Genomic DNA, 22,463 nt, shown 5'->3' with positions numbered 1-22,463 from the left:
TTACGAATTATCTGGTAGTTGGGATGCAAGATTGTTTTAAAAATTATCACAAACCATAAAAATGTTATTCTGCATGAATAAACTTGTATAAACTTTTTCTTTTTGAATTATACTACAGTTATACTACGGGTTTCTCGTAGGTGTACAAATATGGCAAATAACAAAGAGACGAGATAACTCGTAGTAGGCGTCCTGGGAAAATAAACAACCTACGAGATATCTCGTAGTTGGCAGTCAAAGTGTTAACATAATTATGTAATAATTCTATAACACGCAGATAACAATGGAATAATTGAAAGGTATTGACAATAGTACTCACCGAGTCGTGCACGTTCAGTCGGGGGTGCCCATTTGGAAAGAAGAGTGTGTACACAGGGTAGAAGGCAGCTCTGACAGAGACCTATGCCTGCCCTACAAACGCAGACGCTAATGTAACCCCCATAATGTGCGACAATCGGTGTCAGAATTTGCAAAATTCCGCAAAGCGATAATCCAACACTGAGTAACTTTTGACCGCTCCAATACGCTGCTATATAGCCACTTGGTATTTGCATTATGGTGTAGCCCCAGAAGAATGCACTTTGGATCGTTGACTGTTGTATGCTGTCCCAAGGGAATACCTAATTACAACAATAAAAGAATTCTTTTCATTATTTTTAATTATTTCTCGTTCGACATCAAATTAATGAAAAATATTTAAAATTAGTAAACGATAGTTACATGTACAAAGTGAACAATTTTAAATGCTATATACTAGTAAACTATTGGCTGGATGGAAAAATGTTTCGAATAAGAAACAAATGGTTTAAAATAAACGAGTTTTTCCTGTAGGTGGACGCGTTAATTTTGGTTTCTTAAATAGAAACATAATATTGTAGGATATTTTTTAACTTCTCCAGGTATAGAGGCCCCGTTAGCGTCTGACGGCCAGACGAGCCTGGGGAAGTTGGGGCCAGGCCATGTGAGGTAGCCTCGCTCAACCCCGGTTTTCCCCATCGTAAACCGGTGGTGACGCGTCCGTGGGCACCTCTCGGGAAGGGTTCCCACGTGGGTGACCCTTCGGAGAGCCTAACCTGAAGGAGGAATCCCTTCCACCCCAGAGCGTTACGTGGAGGGAGCTTTCTCCTCCTTCGGGGGAGGCCCTTGCCTTCCAGACGGGCTTAAAAGGGCCCGCTCTGGAAGATAGAGGAGAGTTTGGAGATAGTCATTAGAGAGTTGAGGTAGTCCTTGAGAGAGTTGAGACCGAGAGTTGTGATTGCGAGAGTTACGCGTTATTGAGAATCGAATAGAAAATACAGACCGCAGTGAATTTGAGTATTCCGAGGTACTCTCCAGCGAGTAGGGACTGTGTGATTCTACAATATTTATATACACATCGTAAGATAGTATTGGAGATATTTCGATATTCGAATATCTACCTGTTTTCAAATGTAGAAACTGAAAAATAGGGTACCGAAAGTTATGAAGTATCCACTTAACAGGAGAGTACAAGGACTTCGGATCACCGATTTAGTTCAAATTTAGCAGAATGGTAAATTTGGTTCTCCTGATGCTGAAGGTATATGATTATAGGTGCCACTACTCAATAATTTTTAAGATATTTACATATTTAAATTGAAATAATATCATTTAATTCACCGTTTAACCCTTTGCACTCGAGAGGTGAGCTTCAGTCACCATTTCATAAAATTTGGAAGATCGATATTAATTAATATATCAAATTTAATGTAATGTAATAGTGTGCGAAATATCGAAGTAAAATAATTCTACAATTCTATTATTATACAATTCTTTATTTACTGCTCAAAAAAATATCGTCAGTTTTTTAGTAGAGAATCTTTGAATTTCTACTCTTTTCTAGCCAAAAAATCTTCGAGTGCAAAGAGTTAATAGTATTCAAACCATTAAAGTGTTCAAATACTCTGCCCTCATACCTCAATGTGTAGATAGAAATGGACACCGGTATCTTCTGCGTTTTTTAACAGTTAACACATTAGTATATTTAGATAAAAATATTTGAAGGATGAAAACAACTCGCAATAAACTATTTAAAAAAAAAAAAAATAATTAACACTTTCTAGAAAATTCTTCTCTCTCTCTCTCTCTCTCTCTCTCTCTCTCTCTCTCTCTCTCTCTCTCTCTCTCTCTCTCTCTCTCTCTCTCACACGTTTATTAACCGTTGCATACCCATGTTTCCTCTCCGACAATTCTCACATAACTGTTTTATTGTGGCACATTCTTCTAAACATTTTTTCAAACATCATTCATATTAGACTGCACTCGCACATATATTTATATCATCGCAAATGAGTTTCACTTATTCAATCTCATTCGCATTCACACATATAAAACCAACACTCACAAATTATGCTATTATCGTGTATCGTATTATTATTGAATCTTGATTCGTTGATCCAAAAAATTCTTTTTGTAAAAATTATCAAAGTTACCAATTGTAAAAGTCATACTGGAAAATTCATGTGGAAAATTATAATTGCCGATTTCATCTATTTATAGTGATATATGTGAAAAAGAAAGATTTTTGCATATATAATCAATTACGATATATATATATATACTCATAGGTTTTCATCCAAATTAAAGAATTAATTTTCGATTACGTCGATTATATATGTATGGACGACAATAATTAAAATAGTACAATAAAAATAAATAGATATATGTTTGACTTGATTAATGTTGATATTACTTGATAAAGATCAATGTTAATTTTATCAATAATTAGAAAAATTCAATTTGAATTGAATTCCTAATATTTTTCTCGCATTTTTTTGCTCAATTATCTTTTATTTATTCTTTTATTTTATAAATAAAACTAAATTCCTATTTTGCGAAAGCACGACTTGTCTTTTGTTCTCATGTACTTACATATATACTGACGTCTAAGTCTTACTTAGCATATATTCGTTTTCGTCAAGATGACTCGAAATCATTTGTTAAAAATTCAATTTATAAGTTTGTAACTTAATTTTGTTAAAAATGTTATTTTTTAAAACTTAATTTTATTAGAAAATTAATATTTTGACTATTTTTATCCGACAATAAAAAAGCAGTGTTGTAAAAACTGTCTTATTTTACACATAAAAATAAATGTTAAATTACAATTAAATTACATTATTACAATAAAAATAAATATTTATATTGTAGGGTACCATTTCGAAAGAAATTGCGAATCGCCCATTGGCAACAAAAACAAATTATAAATCGATCAATATTTTCTAGAAGCAAATGGAAAAATTATTTTGGGTAACAAAATTAAGTTGCGTGGTCCATACGGGGAGATGAATCGTAGGTAAAGAAAAGCGTAAAAGTTGGGCCCTTAACGACCAAAACAGAGTCCTTAGAAATTAACCCTTTGCACTCGACGATTTTTTGGCTAGAGAAGAGTTGAAAATCAAAGATTCTCTACTAAAAAACTGACGATACTTTTTTGAGCAGTAAATAAAGAATAGTATAATAATAAAATTGTAGAATTATTTGATTTCGATACCTCGCACACTGTTACAATATTTTTTTTCTTATATATTAATTAATATCGATCTTCCAAATTTTATGAAATGGTGACTGAAGGTCACCTCTGGAGTGCAAAGGGTTAATTATGGCCGGCATGAGCGTGTGTCTCTCGGTGTTGGAAAGAGAGTTAAATTAGAGTGCGTCTTTGTGTGTTTTCATTGCGTTACCTTGGTGTTCTTTTGCTAAGTAAAATTAGTTTTATGAGTTTTGTATTTGTGTTATTCTGTTTTTGTTGTTCTATCAGTTTTAATATCTCAAAACTAGTTTCCTCCATCCTACAGTATGTTATATAAGTATTTAAAAATATTTAAATATTTATCCCGTGTATATTCTATATTTTCATAGTTTTCGTATTCAAATTGACTTGCACGTTCCAGCGAATAAAATTAGTAGAAAATCAATTAACATTGAACATTTTTATTTATTTATCTTAAAAGGAGTACAGAACAAAAACCGAGGAATCCAATAAACGTAAACGTAAAGTTTTTCTTTCGTCATAAGTGCTATTAAACTATTATATCAGTTTCATTATATAATTTACGTCTAACAGGTGAATAGGTATGTATTCAATCGAAAATTTCCATCGCTCCGCTTCCCGTTACTAACTGTATGTACGAACCGTATTCGATAGTGGTACACGCCGCACACGCAGGCGCTCGCAGCGCTGTGCGCGCTGCTCGACTTGAACGCGTAACCAGATATCGAATAACATTCATGCATACTAGAACGGAAAACGTGTGCCTAGAGGAAGCAATTTTATTTTGCAAGATTTCCTACTCTACAACCTGCAAGATTGAGTCAGCTGTTTTAAAAATATTCCGTTGTTTGAAATCGTCGTAATTCATTAGTAATAAATCCAACTAGTTACTTGCATCTTTTACTATTTACAGTCCTGTCTCGGTAATATTTTATGACGAGTAATTACGTTATAACTAAGAATTAATCGATTGAAATGATTAATTTAAAATGATTAATCGTGTCGTATGCCATGTAATACAAGTTTGAAATAACGAGGTAAAAAAGATTTAGAGTAAAGTCTTCTATTCTAAATTCCCTAAATGTTTGGTTATGTTTACTAAATAATTTGGTTATGTTTGCTAAATAATTTTTAGATATCTTTCCAACTATGTAAATGTAAAAGTTATTTTACGTAAATTTCATCGATTATATTATGCATTATGTTACAAATGATTTGTATTATACTTGATTTTATTACTTTCTAATACTTCGATGTCGAACGTCCTTTAAACTATCAATTTAGGATCAAATATCGCTATAGACATTCGCATGTAAAATCACGTATCACTAACTGTATAATTTGAAATATTTTAAATATAGTATCACTTTTTGTCTTCTGAAACTTTTCTTATAAAAAGAAAATTTTTATGTTATACCTAATTGCTTTCAAGAAAATTATTTATAACAGATCGAATGATTCGTCCTGTATTGTATATCTACATATAGTACGGTCATAACGTTATATAATGTGTGAACGAGTAGCATTTTTAAGGTCGCTGAATTTATCTCGATATTTTTTACAATGCCATGGAAACATTGCTGCAAAAGTTTGAAATATCCATTTTCTCAAATTGTAGCTAGTTACAAAAATTAAATTTTAATCTATTTGATTGTGTCTTTATATTATCGCAATTATATAAAGTCACAATGAAAGTATCTGAAGTATTTGAATCAGATTAAATAAATAATTATAAAATTTGTGAAACTGTATACAAAATTACTTTTCTCACGTGCTTTTTCTGCAATTCACTCGGTATATTGTACGAAGTAGAAAAATTTATTTCAATTCAATTATTTTACGCAGAATATAATAATAGTAAATTTTCAATTGTTCAATTCTTTTAGGTAAAATATACTAACAGGAAATTTATATCTCTTTCTTTAGTTCAATAACAACATTTAGTATTCCCAAAGGTCACGTACTTGACGTCACAAAAAATACAAACGAGTCCACATAACACGAACTCGTTTCCTTTGTTTTATCGCATAGAAATATTAGATTCTAATCTAATAATGCAATGAAATATTTTTAATTAATTACATCACGTGTACCACGCAGATTTAAGTAACATTTGATACTTTATAAAATTTATTTTAGTCCAAAATTTAAATATAACGTGGATATAGGTTTATGTAAGAAATTAATGTTGCTATTAACTCTATAAAATTTATAAGAAAAGATATATTTGAACTTTGAATACTTCACGAACATATTTGATTTTAATCGCTTTATTGGCATCGAAAATGCCAATTGTTTTAATAAAATTTCTCATGTAGAAAATGGACTTTCCATCACGGACAGTCAAATATTGAAATATTAATTAGATCGATTTTTCACGTAAATAAATAAAGAGAAAAAGGTGTTGGAAAGATCGTAAAAATTGAAGAAATATGCGATGTCAATATTTATTTGACCTTGAAGCAACGGAAAGTCCTGTGAAGGTTACGCGCCATTTTTTTTAATACAAACCTGTTTTTTTTATTACATATTCTTACAGCTGACATCGATACCTTCTTAAAACACTACGTACACGTGTATTTTGCATACCTTATTTCCGAGATAAAATCACAAAGTTGTCGTACCTCCAACTTAAGTATTATGGCCATATACAGTAACGAACAAAAGAAAGCTTGAATGTTAACGGTACAAAGGAACACCATAATTTTATAAGAAAGAATTATATTTTATAAAAGCAACAAAAACTTCATATAAATATACTTTTATTATTTACTATATTTATTATATTATAATTAGTACAAAGCACAATTTTACAAGAAGGAATTATATTTTATAAAAGCAACAAATTTCACATAAATATACTTTTATTATTTACTGTATTTGTTATGTTATAGTTGGCATAAAACACCATAATTTTACAAGAAGGAATTATATTTTATAAAAGCAACACATTTCACATAAATATACTTTTATTATTTACTGTATTTGTTATGTTATAGTTGGCATAAAACACTATAATTTTACAAGAAGGAATTATATTTTATAAAAGCAATGAATTTTACATAAATGTACTTTCATTATTTACTGTATTTGTTATATTATAGTTGGCATAAAAGTTACAAATACTTGTATGCATGAATGCTAACTTAAAACTTTCTTTTGTCTACCACTGAATATACATATTTATATACATATATCACTGCTAGGAGGTTACCTGCCAGTCGGACGATATACATCAAGGTGATCAAATTTAAAACATCATATTTCAGGAAGGACATACACAAAGTACATGTGCAGGAAATACTTTGAAAGGTCTCAACATCAGTTACAAGAATATGTAATCAAAAATGTAGGTTTCTATTAAAAAATTTATCCATGACCTCTATAAAGCTTTCCAAGATCACCACTAGATCAAATAAATAACAATGCCATTTGTTATTATTAATACCTTGTAATTTTTGTTTCAAATAGTTTTCCATACTACTTATATTTTTTAGGATATTTTCGTGTTCGTGTAAAACTCGTACACAAAGTATATTAACAAGTAAATGTTAATGTTTATACATTTTTCTTTTATTTGTAAAACTATTTTTATCGATATTTCCCAGCATTTGATACCGAAACTAGACACTTGTCTATAGTTTGTATTTTCAACTCTAATATTGGAAGTGGTAACATAAAAATTCTGGAAATATATAAAATTTCCTTAAAATTTGCTTTACCTATATCTATTTCATATTTTTATATTTCTTACATGCGTATGTAAGTATTTACTTTAACGATTTACATATACAATTTACGTATACTATTTTATTTATCGTGTTGTCTTGCGATAACGAATTTAACTCGTCGTGAATTTTTCATGCTAAATCTCATATTAAAATAAAATTATATGTAACAAAATTTGAATAAATCCTAAGAATTTTTATAATTCTATAATGAATAGAATAGGTTAATTAGTGACTAATTAAAATTAAACAATTTTACAATTCAAAGTTTTTCATAATTATATCATAGTGTAAGGGGTTAATTATTAATTTTATTCTTTAATTATTTGTTTAATTAAAATGTCCAAATTTGGTCTATAACGTAAAATAATAAAAACTTGTATAAACGAAACATTCTAAATTTTTCAATTTCTTTTTTACCTTGTCAGTGGTATAATAATATCCTAAGCAATAATTTAATAACAAAAATTCAAATATCTCTTTATACATAATCGCATTTTCATTCTTTAATAAAAGAAAAACAAAATTAACTGCTATATCAGTTCGTGCATTTTAAAATACAAATATAATATTTTATTATACGTGGTATATACTATATAATTTAATTTTGTTATGCTACATTCTCATAGCAATTATTATTAAAAACAAATTTAACGAACTATAGAATTATGTTTCACGAAAAAGTAATTATATTATATTAATAACAAAGAGTAACAATTGTATATAACTATACAATATTTTATAAGAATTATTGCTTATGATGTTTTGAATTTTTTATTTATTAAAGTATAATTTTAATCTCATTGAAAACGTAACTTAAGAATATTAAAAGACCAAAAAGTAGAGAGAAACAGAAGATTTCTTATATCTTTAATTATTATAAAATAAGGCTTTTGCAATAAGACCTCGAACTTTTCATCAATGATAAAAATCTACGAATTTATCAAAAAATAAAGAAAATAATTTTATCTCGGAAATATAGTCACGAGATATTTTATATGGTTAATCTTTTTACATTTTTGACAATTGATATAATGAAAAGTAAGTTTAATGATATCGTTATTAACATTTGTGATGATCATTTGATTACAAACAGCGACACTATATTAATTTATCTAACGACTTTATGCAAATTATATCCATGTGCAATTTACCTCGAATGAATTAGCATTTGTCATTGCAACAACAGCTACCGATATGCTCACTCGAAGACAGTATCCAATTACCATTCCTAAGAAAAGCAGAAACACTTGCAGATGTCTGATTCCGAGCCCACCTGAAATTTCAAATTTTATTGTTCTAAGAAGGAGAAGAAAAAGACAGAAAACTTGTATAAATATGTGGCATAGAAAATAAAGTAACAATTCCAAACTCGAAAAAGAAGGCAAAACAATGCATACCAATGCATACCAATGCATACCAATGCATACCAATGTATATCATTATGTTCAAAATCACCATAATTTTCTCCAAAAACGAAGATTACATTTTTGCCATAGAACATTGCCTAAATAATACCTGAACAAGTGCCATACTAAAATGGCAAAAAAATTGAAATAACTATTTTAGGATTTTCTATAGAAAATAATATAATTAAGATAATATTACGATAACTTATTTATTCATATACATAATTTGTAATTACCATAGGCTTGAGCGAAAGAGTTAATTAAATGTGTTATAGTATATACATATGGATGATAATTAAAATAAGGCGATGAAGGTGGTATATAATTACGTTTCTATTTTAACAAAGGATAATATTAATTTGTCTAAAAGCAACTGCATGTTTTTGGTAACAGAGAATAAAAACACAGGAACCAATAATTTTGGTGAATTGAGAAGGACCCATTGATATCTACTATAGCACCCCACCGGTTTATGGAAATAGTTGAAACGAGAGACCATCGTCTCTCGAGATCAATAGAGGCCAATGAAATAAAAACAATGAATAAACATGAGTTCAAGATCAACGATAAATCACCATATCGTTTGCAAGAAATTCAGACTAATCGCGATGGATTAATGGAATATCCTTGGTTAAAATAAATTAAATCTATTATACTCTCGACTAAAATAGTCAGATATAATCTATATCGCTGTAATATTATCATACTTACAAATTTTATAAAAGTAGTGAAAGAATGAAGTTTATTAAAATGATAATTTTAAAAATATTACTCTTATAAAGGAAATAATGTTATGTGGTAGTGCAGGATATTATTATTGTTTTAAAAATAAGTACGACATTTGTGATTTCATTTATGGAGGAATATAAAAATGATAAAAATTTCAATTTTTCCAGTTTTTGTTAAAAGTCGAGTAATATCAATTTAACATAATACGTATAATACAAACAGAATTTCCCACCAATTTATAGATATTAATTTTGCAATTCTAAACGATTTGACATTAAGAGAATATTATCGTAGTATCTGTAATAATATGACTAAAATATTTTCACACAGAATATGAAGAGAAATATATAATGTTCTTAAAAGATGCAAATAATTCCCAACTTGAATAGTAAAAACTATAATTTCTACTGTTGTTTCTTATTTCACATCATATTTTTATGTAATTATATTAAACATTGGGTCAATATCTACATGTAACCAAAAAGTTACCTATCACTGTCTTATTATTCAAATAAACTATACAATAATAATACAATTATATTAGTCTATGACAATCTAATATTAGTTATTAAAATTACCTATCACTGTCTTCCCATTCAAATAAACTATACAATAATAATACAATTATATTAGTTTATGTTAATTTAATATTAATTATTAAAATTCATATTGGTTATTAAAATTACCTATCACTATCTTCTCATTCAAATAAACTATACCATAATAATACAATTATATTAGTTTATGTCAATTTAATATTAGTTATTAAATTACATAAACTTTTATTATGGTTACATCAGTGTAGGATATTTTGGTGCTAAGGGTTGAAGTAATAAAAGAGAATGCGTAGTCCTACATCTGTCATGGATGACATATGTAAGGCAGTGTTATGTGCGAGCAAAGAGCGAAAATCTAGAAATGCGTTTAAGTGTTTAGGATACCTAGCCCGCCGGGGACGAAGTTGCGGATTTTGCATAAAAAATACGCGATTGAGGAAGAGAACATGAGTTTGAAACAAGAGACAATGCTAATTTAAACAAGGCAATTAGAATGAAAGAGAGAGAGAGTTATCAGTGTTGTTAGAGTTCTCGAGGTGGTGTGAAATCTATCCTCCCCCTCGAGATGGGTCCCAAATAAGTGCATGCCCCGGGGGAGCACCGATTGTGTTCGTCCGAGTACCCGGTGCTCCCCCAACGCAGGAAAGTTGGCCGCCGTGGAGGTTTTAATAAGTAAAAATTTCACATAACCCCATCCCCTCCCCTAGATGGCCAGAGCATCTTCTGAAAATTTCCTCCAGGTAACAAAAAAAAAAGTAGTTGTCGTAGTTGTCGGAGTTGTCGGAGTTGTCGGAGTTGTCGGAGTTGTCGGAGTTGTCGGAGTTGTCGGAGTTGTCGGAGTTGTCGGAGTTGTCGGAGTTGTCGGAGTTGTCGGAGTTGTCGGAGTTGTCGGAGTTGTCGGAGTTGTCGGAGTTGTCGGAGTTGTCGGAGTTGTCGGAGTTGTCGGAGTTGTCGGAGTTGTCGGAGTTGTCGGAGTTGTCGGAGTTGTCGGAGTTGTCGGAGTTGTCGGAGTTGTCGGAGTTGTCGGAGTTGTCGGAGTTGTCGGAGTTGTCGGAGTTGTCGGAGTTGTCGGAGTTGTCGGAGTTGTCGGAGTTGTCGGAGTTGTCGGAGTTGTCGGAATTGTCGGAGTTGTCGGAGTTGTCGGAGTTGTCGGAGTTGAGAGTCAGTCAACGTTAGCATTTAACACATTCCATACCCAGCGTGAATTGTTCAAGTTTCCTGCGAAGCCTAATTTCGATAGCCGAAACGATGCACTGTGGCAAGTTACATGTATCTATTATCCTCTGTTAAAAATGTTCATTATAATTGCACAGTGAATGATACAATGAAATCTACCTAGTACACCCTGAAACTGAGCAAAGTTTCAAATTTTTGTTTGCAATATTTTTTTAGTTATAACACTTTGAATGTTTTTAATTTTCATTATAGCTTTTCGTTATCCATTCAGTGCCATTCAACGTTCATTCTTATGACATCTTAAAATATCAAGTCTCCTCTTTATTTTACAGAAAGAATTAAATGCAACTAACTGCAACTCCGAAGGATATGTAAATAAACAGTTGCTCCAGCACCGGCCAGACTGCAAGTTGAATAAAGGAGCGTGTTACATGGATGTTTTGACTACGTAAAATTGGATATTATTAATTTAACTTATTCCTATACAATGAACAAGCAATTGAATTTTGCTTAAATATATAATAATATAATTTAACTAATATATAAATATTTCTAGTGTGTAGTATATTTTTTAGTTCAATTATTTTGTAATATATCCGTAATATATAATATACTTTATTAGTATTTTAATTATAAATATAGCTCCGAATCGCGTCAGATCAAATAATAAAAAAGGAAACAAGAAAAAAGTATGATACAAATGAGATGATAAAGATGAAGATGGTGATGACATTGATGCTACGTAAGAAGTTGAAGCTCCATAAGGTTTCTCATCTGAATAATTCATTATTTATTAATGATTGGTTATTATTATATTTATTCTTTATTATTTTGTTTTATATATATATCGCAATTATTTTATTTACATAAAATCATTAATTTTTATATAAAAATCCATTTAAAACATTTCTTAACAAAATCTGTCATTTTTAAATACCTTATTACCATTTATTGAAATACCATTATGTATAAAATCTCAAAGATTTAAGCAAATTTAAATAAATTAAAATTTCATATTTTCAACTTAAATACCAATTTATTAATAAAATTTAATTAAGAAAATTGATAAGGAGAAACTCAGAAACGACTTAAATATATATTTGAAATTTATAAAATACAGAAATGAAGTATATATATGTGATATCAGCTGAATTAGTCATCAGAATTTTATAGCAATAACCGATCTTTTTACTTCCAAATATACCATTATTGTTTAATACTCAGAGACTCTGTGTGAAATGTTATTTCCCAACCACCATTCCTCTACATCAGTTAGGAAATATTTGAAAGAATCATACTTGAAGAATGGGAAGCTACAAATGTTACACATATTATCTTTTGACTTTTATCATTTAATTCAAGAATCAATCCATTAAACACAATATTCTTCATACTTACAGGAGGATTATACGTCTTATAAAATTCTACAGTGTATCTGTATGTGTATATGTATATATATATATGTGTGTATCTGTAGATTGATCTTTGTACGAAATTTAAAAAATCACGCAGACAAGTAAATATTAGTCCAATCAAAATTAAATTAATTTGCAGAATACATTATATATTTGCAAGAAACGAGCATACGAAAATAATGTAAAATTCGCTTAATTTTCAAGGATTAATATTTCCATAATTTATCAAATATTTATATCATAATTTTATTCTTATTTATTTCCTTCATACATATTCATTATTAGAGTCTATTTAAGATTTTATTAGTATTTCTTACTTGAAATAAAAAAATACAAAAATAATTTGCGCCTTTCACTAATTGTAGTGAAATTAGTACTAATTTAAAAAAAATTATATATATATCGCAATTATTTTATTTACATAAAATCATTAATTTTTATATAAAAATCCATTTAAAACATTTCTTAACAAAATCTGTCATTTTTAAATACCTTATTACCATTTATTGAAATACCATTATGTATAAAATCTCAAAGATTTAAGCAAATTTAAATAAATTAAAATTTCATATTTTCAACTTAAATACCAATTTATTAATAAAATTTAATTAAGAAAATTGATAAGGAGAAACTCAGAAACGACTTAAATATATATTTGAAATTTATAAAATACAGAAATGAAGTATATATATGTGATATCAGCTGAATTAGTCATCAGAATTTTATAGCAATAACCGATCTTTTTACTTCCAAATATACCATTATTGTTTAATACTCAGAGACTCTGTGTGAAATGTTATTTCCCAACCACCATTCCTCTACATCAGTTAGGAAATATTTGAAAGAATCATACTTGAAGAATGGGAAGCTACAAATGTTACACATATTATCTTTTGACTTTTATCATTTAATTCAAGAATCAATCCATTAAACACAATATTCTTCATACTTACAGGAGGATTATACGTCTTATAAAATTCTACAGTGTATCTGTATGTGTATATGTATATATATATATATATGTGTATCTGTAGATTGATCTTTGTACGAAATTTAAAAAATCACGCAGACAAGTAAATATTAGTCCAATCAAAATTAAATTAATTTGCAGAATACATTATATATTTGCAAGAAACGAGCATACGAAAATAATGTAAAATTCGCTTAATTTTCAAGGATTAATATTTCCATAATTTATCAAATATTTATATCATAATTTTATTCTTATTTATTTCCTTCATACATATTCATTATTAGAGTCTATTTAAGATTTTATTAGTATTTCTTACTTGAAATAAAAAAATACAAAAATAATTTGCGCCTTTCACTAATTGTAGTGAAATTAGTACTAATTTAAAAAAAAAATTAGTAAAATTAAATTTTACTAATTATAAATAGTACAACTCATATATAGACATTTGTTCTTTTCACGATGACTATTAATGGTTTTTGAATATTCAGAGTTACGAAGAATTTAAAAATTTTGCTTCGAATTATACCTTTTTTATTTACAAAAGAATATTTTTCTCGAATTATTATAGTTATTACGTTTCATATTAAATCGACAGATAATTAAGCCAATTATTCTACGAAAAAAAAAATAAAATCATTTGAGAATGATTTTTCTTCTCCCTTCACTTCATGCATCATGTATCTGTGTGAGAAGATCAATTTTTTTAATCTATTATGTTATACGTTTATAACAGATTCAAACCAATACAGAGTGTCTCAAAAATCATGGTGCAATCGGCTGGTTGTTTGATATTATGTAGAATTATTCTACATGCAAAAATAAGTTGTAAAAAATAATTTTGTTAATTTTTTCATTGAAGGTTTTGTTTTTGAAAAAGATCCAACAGTTGCTCTTAACACTAACTATAACTTTCGATTTGTCGAATTTTTTATCCTTCTTATTATAATTCGTTATAATATTGCGTCGATCCTGTATTTAATTTTGAACGTTTCAGAAATAAAGATAAGATCGGTCACTCTTTCAAGTAAGAATCACATCTAAGCATTTTCGATCTGTGTATAACTGACAATACAAAACAACGGTAAAAATGGTAGTAACAATGACAGATAGCAGTTAATAACATCTGCTTGGCAGATATTCAATCTCATTTTTCTCGAAAACAAAGCCTCAGATAAAAAAATGTTATTTCTTTTCCGACTTGTCGTTGTCTACGTTGTAAAATCACTACTTGACCGACTGTACCATTATTCTAGTAACATCCTCTATAACCTCGAGTTATATACTAATAGATATCAAATGATGATTCAAACGGCTTTTTTTTTAAATTCCTTCATAATGCTAAATTCTTTTTGTAATACGTTGTACCCTTTTAAACCATGTTAAATTATAAATTATTCTTGCCCATTATAATAAATTTTATAAATAAAAATTATAATAATAATATAATTGTAACTTATACTTATTTCAAATATAATAAATTGAAATTATGTTCACTTTTAATAGATTTATGTGGTCATTTATGATTAACTTGATATTGATATTTGAAAAAATTCTTTGAAATTTTTCGACAAAGTAATTTGGTATTTTAATCTATTTATGTCATAGAAAGGAATAAATACAAATAAGTAAATAAAAATAATAGATCAACTCTAATACACGGATAAAACTCGTGTGCTGTTAATGGTGTTTTACTTAAAAATATTATGGATATATTGATCAGGCTTACTAAGAATAATATAAAATTTATGCAATAACGTTATAAAATGTGTACCACCTTAAAAATTATGTAATAATAGCAATAAACAAATTACTATTATCACGCTCCCTTCAATTGTGTCTTGAATATTATTATTATTACGAATTTGTTATCACGAAATTTGCTGACAATCATCGTATAACATACGTATTTCAATATTTCAAACTCGCATTAAAAATTTATCGATATGTTAATTCAACATATAATTTATTAACTAATTTTAAAAATTTTGTAATACCTTGTACTACATGACTGAAGAAATATGAGACAAAACTGATACGATATGGAAATTTCAAGTCAAATTTTAATCTAGTTTCTGCTAAGAATGTAAAAAAAAATGTCTTTCTTTAACGTTTGAATCAATCAAAAATGTTTATCTTTTCTTTGCTATCTAACACATTTAGAGATATGTTAATTGAACAATATGTTAAAATGGATTAATTCGTGATTATATCGTGAAGATAATATTCAATAATCATCAATTATGATGTTATATATGATACGATACTTAAATTTAATACCATAAGTCTAAATTAAACAATGGGAAAACCATTCATTATCTTACAAATTTCTTTCAAAGACACTGGATAATTCAAAGAAGCATATTAAGGTCTATATTATGTTTAGTATTAAATAACACTTTGCTCATGAAAATAAAAAGAAGTCACTGATAAAATCGCATCGTACGTATAAATTTTGTCTCCTTCAAACGTGAAGAATTTGAACGTTAATATGAATTGTTAAAAATAAGATCAGTGGAAGAATTGAAGAATTAATAAATACGTACAAATTGTATAAAAATTACCGCAGATAAATTAACCTTTGACTCTGGGTATATTATGTTGCGTATTTAAAATTACACTGCTGAACTTTATTTTTACTATTTTACGATTATGCACATTATGAAAAAATAATTTCTATTATTATTCGAACTGTATTTGGGATTACCTAATACTGTAAACTTTTCATAAATCATTTCGTAAAGAATAATTATATCTATCCAAGACGAAATAAATTTAAAAGGATTTCTTAAAACTACTTTAAAATATTACACTGACAAATTTATGAAGCAATGATATAAAAGTGTTACTTTTGTAACACAAAAAGATTAATTCAACTATTAATTTATAAAATTTTTTAATTTTATTATTATCATTACCATTTTTGGCGCTAAATATGTTTATTCAATTACGAAGTGACATTCTACTCCAAATTACGAATTTCGAATATAGAAATAATTACAGAGTTAATACGTTTGATATTAATAACTACAAAAAAATTGAAAATTATGAACATTATTTTAAATATATATTTAAAATGCTTCTGCCAAATTAAATTAGAAAAATTATTCGAATTGAATATAGAGTTTAGAAAAATTATAGCACGTAATTGTTCAAGTACCTAAATGTAATTGAAAGTACAATGCTTAAAACTACATTACTTACCATGACTTTTCGTTAATCCTTTTCCCGCATTTTGTTCTTCAGCAAGTTCCTCGTTCTTCATGGTTGTAATTTCTAATACCAACAAACACAGACTGTTTAAATTCTAATCTCTTACTCGATGATACTTATATCATACATACCTACTCCCCGCCCACTGACATGCAACCTCTCCTTTTCCTTACAAATCTATCCCACTTCTTCGCAATTAGTTTCGAATGTTTGCTTCACCGGAGTTCGAAAGAAAACTGAAGTAACGTATCCCAGTGAATAAATAAAATGATAATTATCAGCTACTTTATTACACTTGACAGATGATAACAATTTATATCTAATATCAAATATCAATGGAATTTTTAAGACAAAATGATATTCTTCTTCAATTACTAATTACTAATTAGTAATAAACTCGTACTTCTTCGTAGAAAGAATAATACTGGAAGACAAATAAGATAATATATAAACTAAAGAGTTACTTTTTCAATAATAATACATTAGTTAACAAAATAATTCTTTACTATGTCATTTTATATACATATATGTTATATCAAAATAACATTACAATTTTAAATACTTTTTGAAAATTTTAATTACAATATGAAAACATTATTATTTACATTATAATATATAATAACATTTTCCAGACATTTGATTGCAACAGTTTTTCTTTGTATTATATATTACAAATATTATTTATTCAAATAAGAAATAAATGTTCATAAATGATTGTAATTTACATATAAACTTCTATATCAGTTAAATTTAAGTTATTACACAATATATCTTATAAGTGATGGCACAACTTGAATGAAATAAATCTACATGAAGAAATTAGTTAAATAAGTTGAATTTGTTTCATATGAGACTTAATTTTTAAAAAACTTGATCGAATATTTATTTGATATATATATGCAAATCAGCAAATTGGAGACAAATATTTTTATAAAAAAACAATGCCTTACACAAAAAAATTATATTCCGTATCTTTGACTTCATTTTCACATAGTATTACCCCTTTTCTAATTATACCGCCAAGTACAGAATACTCTGTATGTACATATAAAAATATATCTTCCATATACACATTAATTAACAGAACATTCAGTAATTATATATTAATAGAAATATATATTTTATGTTCTACACATTTTTTGCGTAACAATGTTGAACACAATCCTAATTCAGGTAATCTGAAACAAAACAAAAGATATACTAAGCTACAACACAATTTTATTACACAATATGACGTTTTATATATTATTTTTTCATATTTAAAAAATCTAAATATTAAATGTGATTTCAAAAATGTTTTTATCGTGCAATTTCATTCCTAAAAGAAATTAAAAGCAAATAATAAATTGTATATTATCCATACTGTATGACTTACATAGTTTTATCGATACACCATTTTATATTTTAATTATCTTATTAATACAAAAAGACAAAATAAAAAGGTAAATATTATTTGTTTGAAAACATTAAGTTCTAAATTTTCAGCAAAATATTTAATGCTTTTTAGACATTTTATTTTCATTAATCAGAAATTAGCTACTTTTTATATCTATCATAAGTAAATAATTTATATTATTATTTATTAAATATCAAGTAACTTTTTTTCTCATCATAAGTAATGATATAAACAGCAATAAAAAATATATTACATTAAGCACAAAAGACAAAGTATAGTCAGTATTAAATACAAAAATGCTGTATGGAAAATTAAAAATGAATTCAAAATATGAATAATAAAATAGTAAAAGATCCATGGAAAAGCAAAATAAAACAAAACATTGAGAGAGGGAAAAGAAAATAGTAGAAGTTGAGACTGAATAAGGAAATCCCAAGACAACACTAATAAAATGATAAATGAAAAAAATGCAACAAAGAATGATTAAATAGGAAAGAAGCAGTAAGTTGACCAAAAAATAGACAATATTGAATTCTAGAAAAAATAGTTAAAACATAAATATGAACAGGAAAAAAACAAAATAAATACTAAAATAATTCATATGTAACATGGATACAATGATAAATAAAATACAAAATACAAAAAAAATTTTTTAAAATAAGAAAGACGAATTCTAAATTAATAAATTTAGTGAAAGAAAAGACACAAAGAACTACAATACAGATAACACTAAAGCTATTAAATTGAAAAAATAAACAAAAAATAAAACCACGCAGAGAAATAGTAAGAAGTAAACAAATTCGCATAAATAATCATTTAACAAATATAAAGAATAAAAGAAATGTATTGCAATATTGCACTAAAATGTACATGTAGATAGTGACATTGATATGGAAAAATAGATCTCAATTATTTTGGCAGAAAGAGAAAACATACTATGGAAACAATAATGAAAAGAAATGAAAATAAAATTTATCTTCTAAAATATATACATATATATATGAATTAACAAAGTTATATGTAAATAGTATAAAAGATTATTAAATATGTAAGCAATTTCATATGTAAATAAATATGTAATGATATATTTATGGTCAATTTTAACATTAATGTAATAAAAACAGAATTCATTTTAAAATTAACGGAATAAATTTTAAGAGTAATGTAAAATTTTAAGATAAATATGATTAAAATAAGCAAAATATAGATATATATAAGAATTGAAATAAATAAAAAAAAAAATACAGAATATGTAATACATAAGCAAAAGGTAAAAACAAAGAAAACATCTACAAACAGATATTAGCAATGCTGAATAAAATTTAAAAAAAGAAAGCTTATATATCTATCATTATAAAAGATAATTGTAACTTGCATATAAGAAACCACAACTAAGATTTCATAATGGAGGAAATGAAATTTTGCAAATATATAATTTTGCAAATAATTTTGCAAATGAAATGTAATGCAATAAATGAAACTGATATGTGACTAAATACATTAAACAAAATAAAAGAACTAGATTTCATGGTATTAATTAGTAGAAGCATTTCAGATAGAGATACTATATAAATATGAAAAAAATGATATAAGCATAATAGATATAAGTAAGACATAAGTAAGTACAAATTTATTATAAAGAAATAGCAGATATTAAAATAATAGAAATGAGAAGTTTAAACCACATATTAACAAAAATCAAATGAAAAATAATAATAAAATATGATAACCCAGAAGCAAGTAAGAAATATAAAAAATAAATTAATGTGAAATAGTAACAAGTCCAATTAATACAAATCAAAAGCAATTTCAACAAATCAAGAAATAGAAACTGAATAAGTAACAAAAACATTTAATAATATTAAAATTACAAAAAGATTCAATAAATAAAAATAAACAAAAATATCATTCAGAACGGGAGACTGGGCCTATTTCTCTTTTCAATGATATTATACAATATCAAGAAGTTCATGAACAGTGACAATCAGGAAATACTCAAACATGGATGACCTATAAATATTAAATTTATGGAAGAAACTAAATGTGATACTAATATATAAAAAGAAGATTAAAATATAAGCAAATAAATAGAGAAGTGGGAACCATGAAAATTAAATACAATGATAAAATCATAGAAGTGATAGGATATATATATATATATCAAATTTGGGATATCATTTTTAAAATCAGGGACATATAAAATAGAGGAAAAAAGAACATATTACATCTATATCAAAAATATAATTTTAAAAATGTTTGAAATAATATATAATAAATGATAACCCTATCGTATAATGTAGGCATATAGATAGAGCTTAGGATTTTGCAAACAAAAAAAATGAAAACAAATAAAAAGTTAATAATTTGTACCCAGAAATATATAATTAGATTAAAATAACAGAACATATAAATAGAAAAAATTATTATTCATGGCATGAAAATCTAAAAAAATTCAATAAGATGTTATAATATTATATAAAGAAACACTATACACAAATGGAAGTTGCACACTTAAGTAATGAGCAATATATATGGATACGAAGTTGACAGCCTAACATAATCGGTAAATATAAACCAAAAACTGAGAATAGAAATTCAAAAATTCAAGAATGTTAAAGAAATTTTATACAACAAATATGAACAGAGAGTTAGGTACAGATGTGTACTGAAAATGCAACAAGTACATCTGTTGTATTTATGCAATTTGACTAACTATCATTACTATTACTTCTGTTTTTAAACAATATCGAGATCACACTGTAACAACTAGTTTCTTTGTAAGTTACTTTGTAATACAACATATTATTATTAGTAATAATAACAACATATTAAACATGACTTCATGTGTAATATTAAGAGCACATACGCAAATTTTGTAAATTACTAGAATAAGTAAATTATTGAAAATTGTTGCTTATTATATTGATAAGTTTATCCACGAAGATATATTATACTCTGATGATATTTTCTAACATTATTTACAAATACAAACAGGAACAATGGTAATTATCTAAACTGAATGACCATATATAAAATAAAATGCTTTAAAATGCAAGCATATACAACAAATTTTTAACCTGACCTTCTTGAAATCAATAATCTACATGAAAAAATTTATAAAAAATCACTTTCTGATTGTCATGGAAATATAAAAAATATTTAAAATTCAAAAAATATTATTAACCGCATAATGAATTTATATAACATTAAAAATTAAATGTACATATCTCAAGCAATGTATTTTACTTACGTCAATGTATTTTGGTTTGATATTCGAATTTCATCTATAGCTTCATCTATAGTTTATACAATATTTGCATTCTATACTGTACAATTTTCTTTATGTTGACTGAGCATATTAAATATCTGAAATTGCGTTGATTACAAGCTTATGTAATTTGTGATGGACGAACAATTCCACCTTTTTAAATTAGTTGTAACACATTTTGAGTAATTGTACGTTTTGTATATTCTACCAAGACAATCTGCAATTTCAAACATATACGATCTTAGCCATATAACTATAAATTGTGCCTTTTTTGTTTTTTCCTTGATATAATTTCCAATAATTAAAACATTTTTGAAATCCAAGGCAGCATCTATTTTATCCATAAAATATAAAGAAGTTGGTTTACAATTATGTAATGCAAATACAAGAGCAAATACAAATTTTACTTCTGAACTGTCATATCTTTTATACTCGCATCTAGAGTATGATACTGATTTTCTAACAATTGACACTTAGTTTTAAGTTGATTGTACCCTTCATAAGTTTTATTTAAAATTGACTGTAATGTTTCAACATTACTGCCTGTGACAGTTCACTTCTCAAAACTTTTTTTCCCATTCTCCCCTTCAATGCTGCTTTTTCACCTCCACTCATTGTTCTGTTAAATTAATCCGTCCCAGTTATATTAATTTGCCTTTTAATGTAACTACTTGAAAACGTTTATTGCCACATGCAACCCATATCGCTTGATTTAAACCATTTGCTACTAACGTATCTTGTAATCCATAATAAAATGCTGGTAATACTCTTTCATCCTCTACACGTATGAAGTTAAACAACCTTGGAACGTTCACTGGAGTTTATTTTTTGTGTTTACACTTCATCAGAAAATGCTATTGTTTTCCTAACGATATAAACATTGCACGTCTAACATTGTTTTGTCAAAAGAATGTTATACATTTTTGTGCTGTTGCTACAGTATCAACTGCAATATCATCTAGAGGTCCACCAGAGATTGCAATATCATATTTGCCATCTATAGCATAGAAGCCTTCCTAAACAGTGAAAAATATTAAAACATGTATCATATATTTCAAGTATGTAAATTATTATTTGTATATTATGCATTT

At 26.9% G+C, this 22,463-nt stretch overlaps 1 protein-coding gene across 1 annotated transcript in view; it reads right to left on the bottom strand.

The window, feature by feature from the left end:
• LOC108546182 (putative inorganic phosphate cotransporter) overlaps positions 1 to 16,775 on the bottom strand; it is a 58,961-nt gene extending 42,186 nt beyond the window's left edge. The window contains exons 1-3 of the mRNA XM_017898132.1: positions 16,700 to 16,775; positions 8,394 to 8,515; positions 320 to 620 (exon numbers count right to left, since the gene is read on the bottom strand). Coding sequence (XP_017753621.1) covers positions 320 to 620; positions 8,394 to 8,515; positions 16,700 to 16,760 — 484 coding nt within the window. The 5' untranslated portion in view covers positions 16,761 to 16,775. The remainder of the gene's footprint in view (positions 1 to 319; positions 621 to 8,393; positions 8,516 to 16,699) is intronic.
• Positions 16,776 to 22,463: the final 5,688 nt, after the last annotated feature.

Source organism: Eufriesea mexicana, unplaced genomic scaffold (assembly GCF_001483705.2).
Source record: "Eufriesea mexicana isolate 0111107269 unplaced genomic scaffold, ASM148370v2 scaffold620, whole genome shotgun sequence".
Lineage (NCBI taxonomy): Eukaryota > Metazoa > Arthropoda > Insecta > Hymenoptera > Apidae > Eufriesea > Eufriesea mexicana.
The sequence above is the reverse complement of the archived record's forward strand: the minus strand, read 5'-3'. Positions and strand labels throughout refer to the sequence as shown.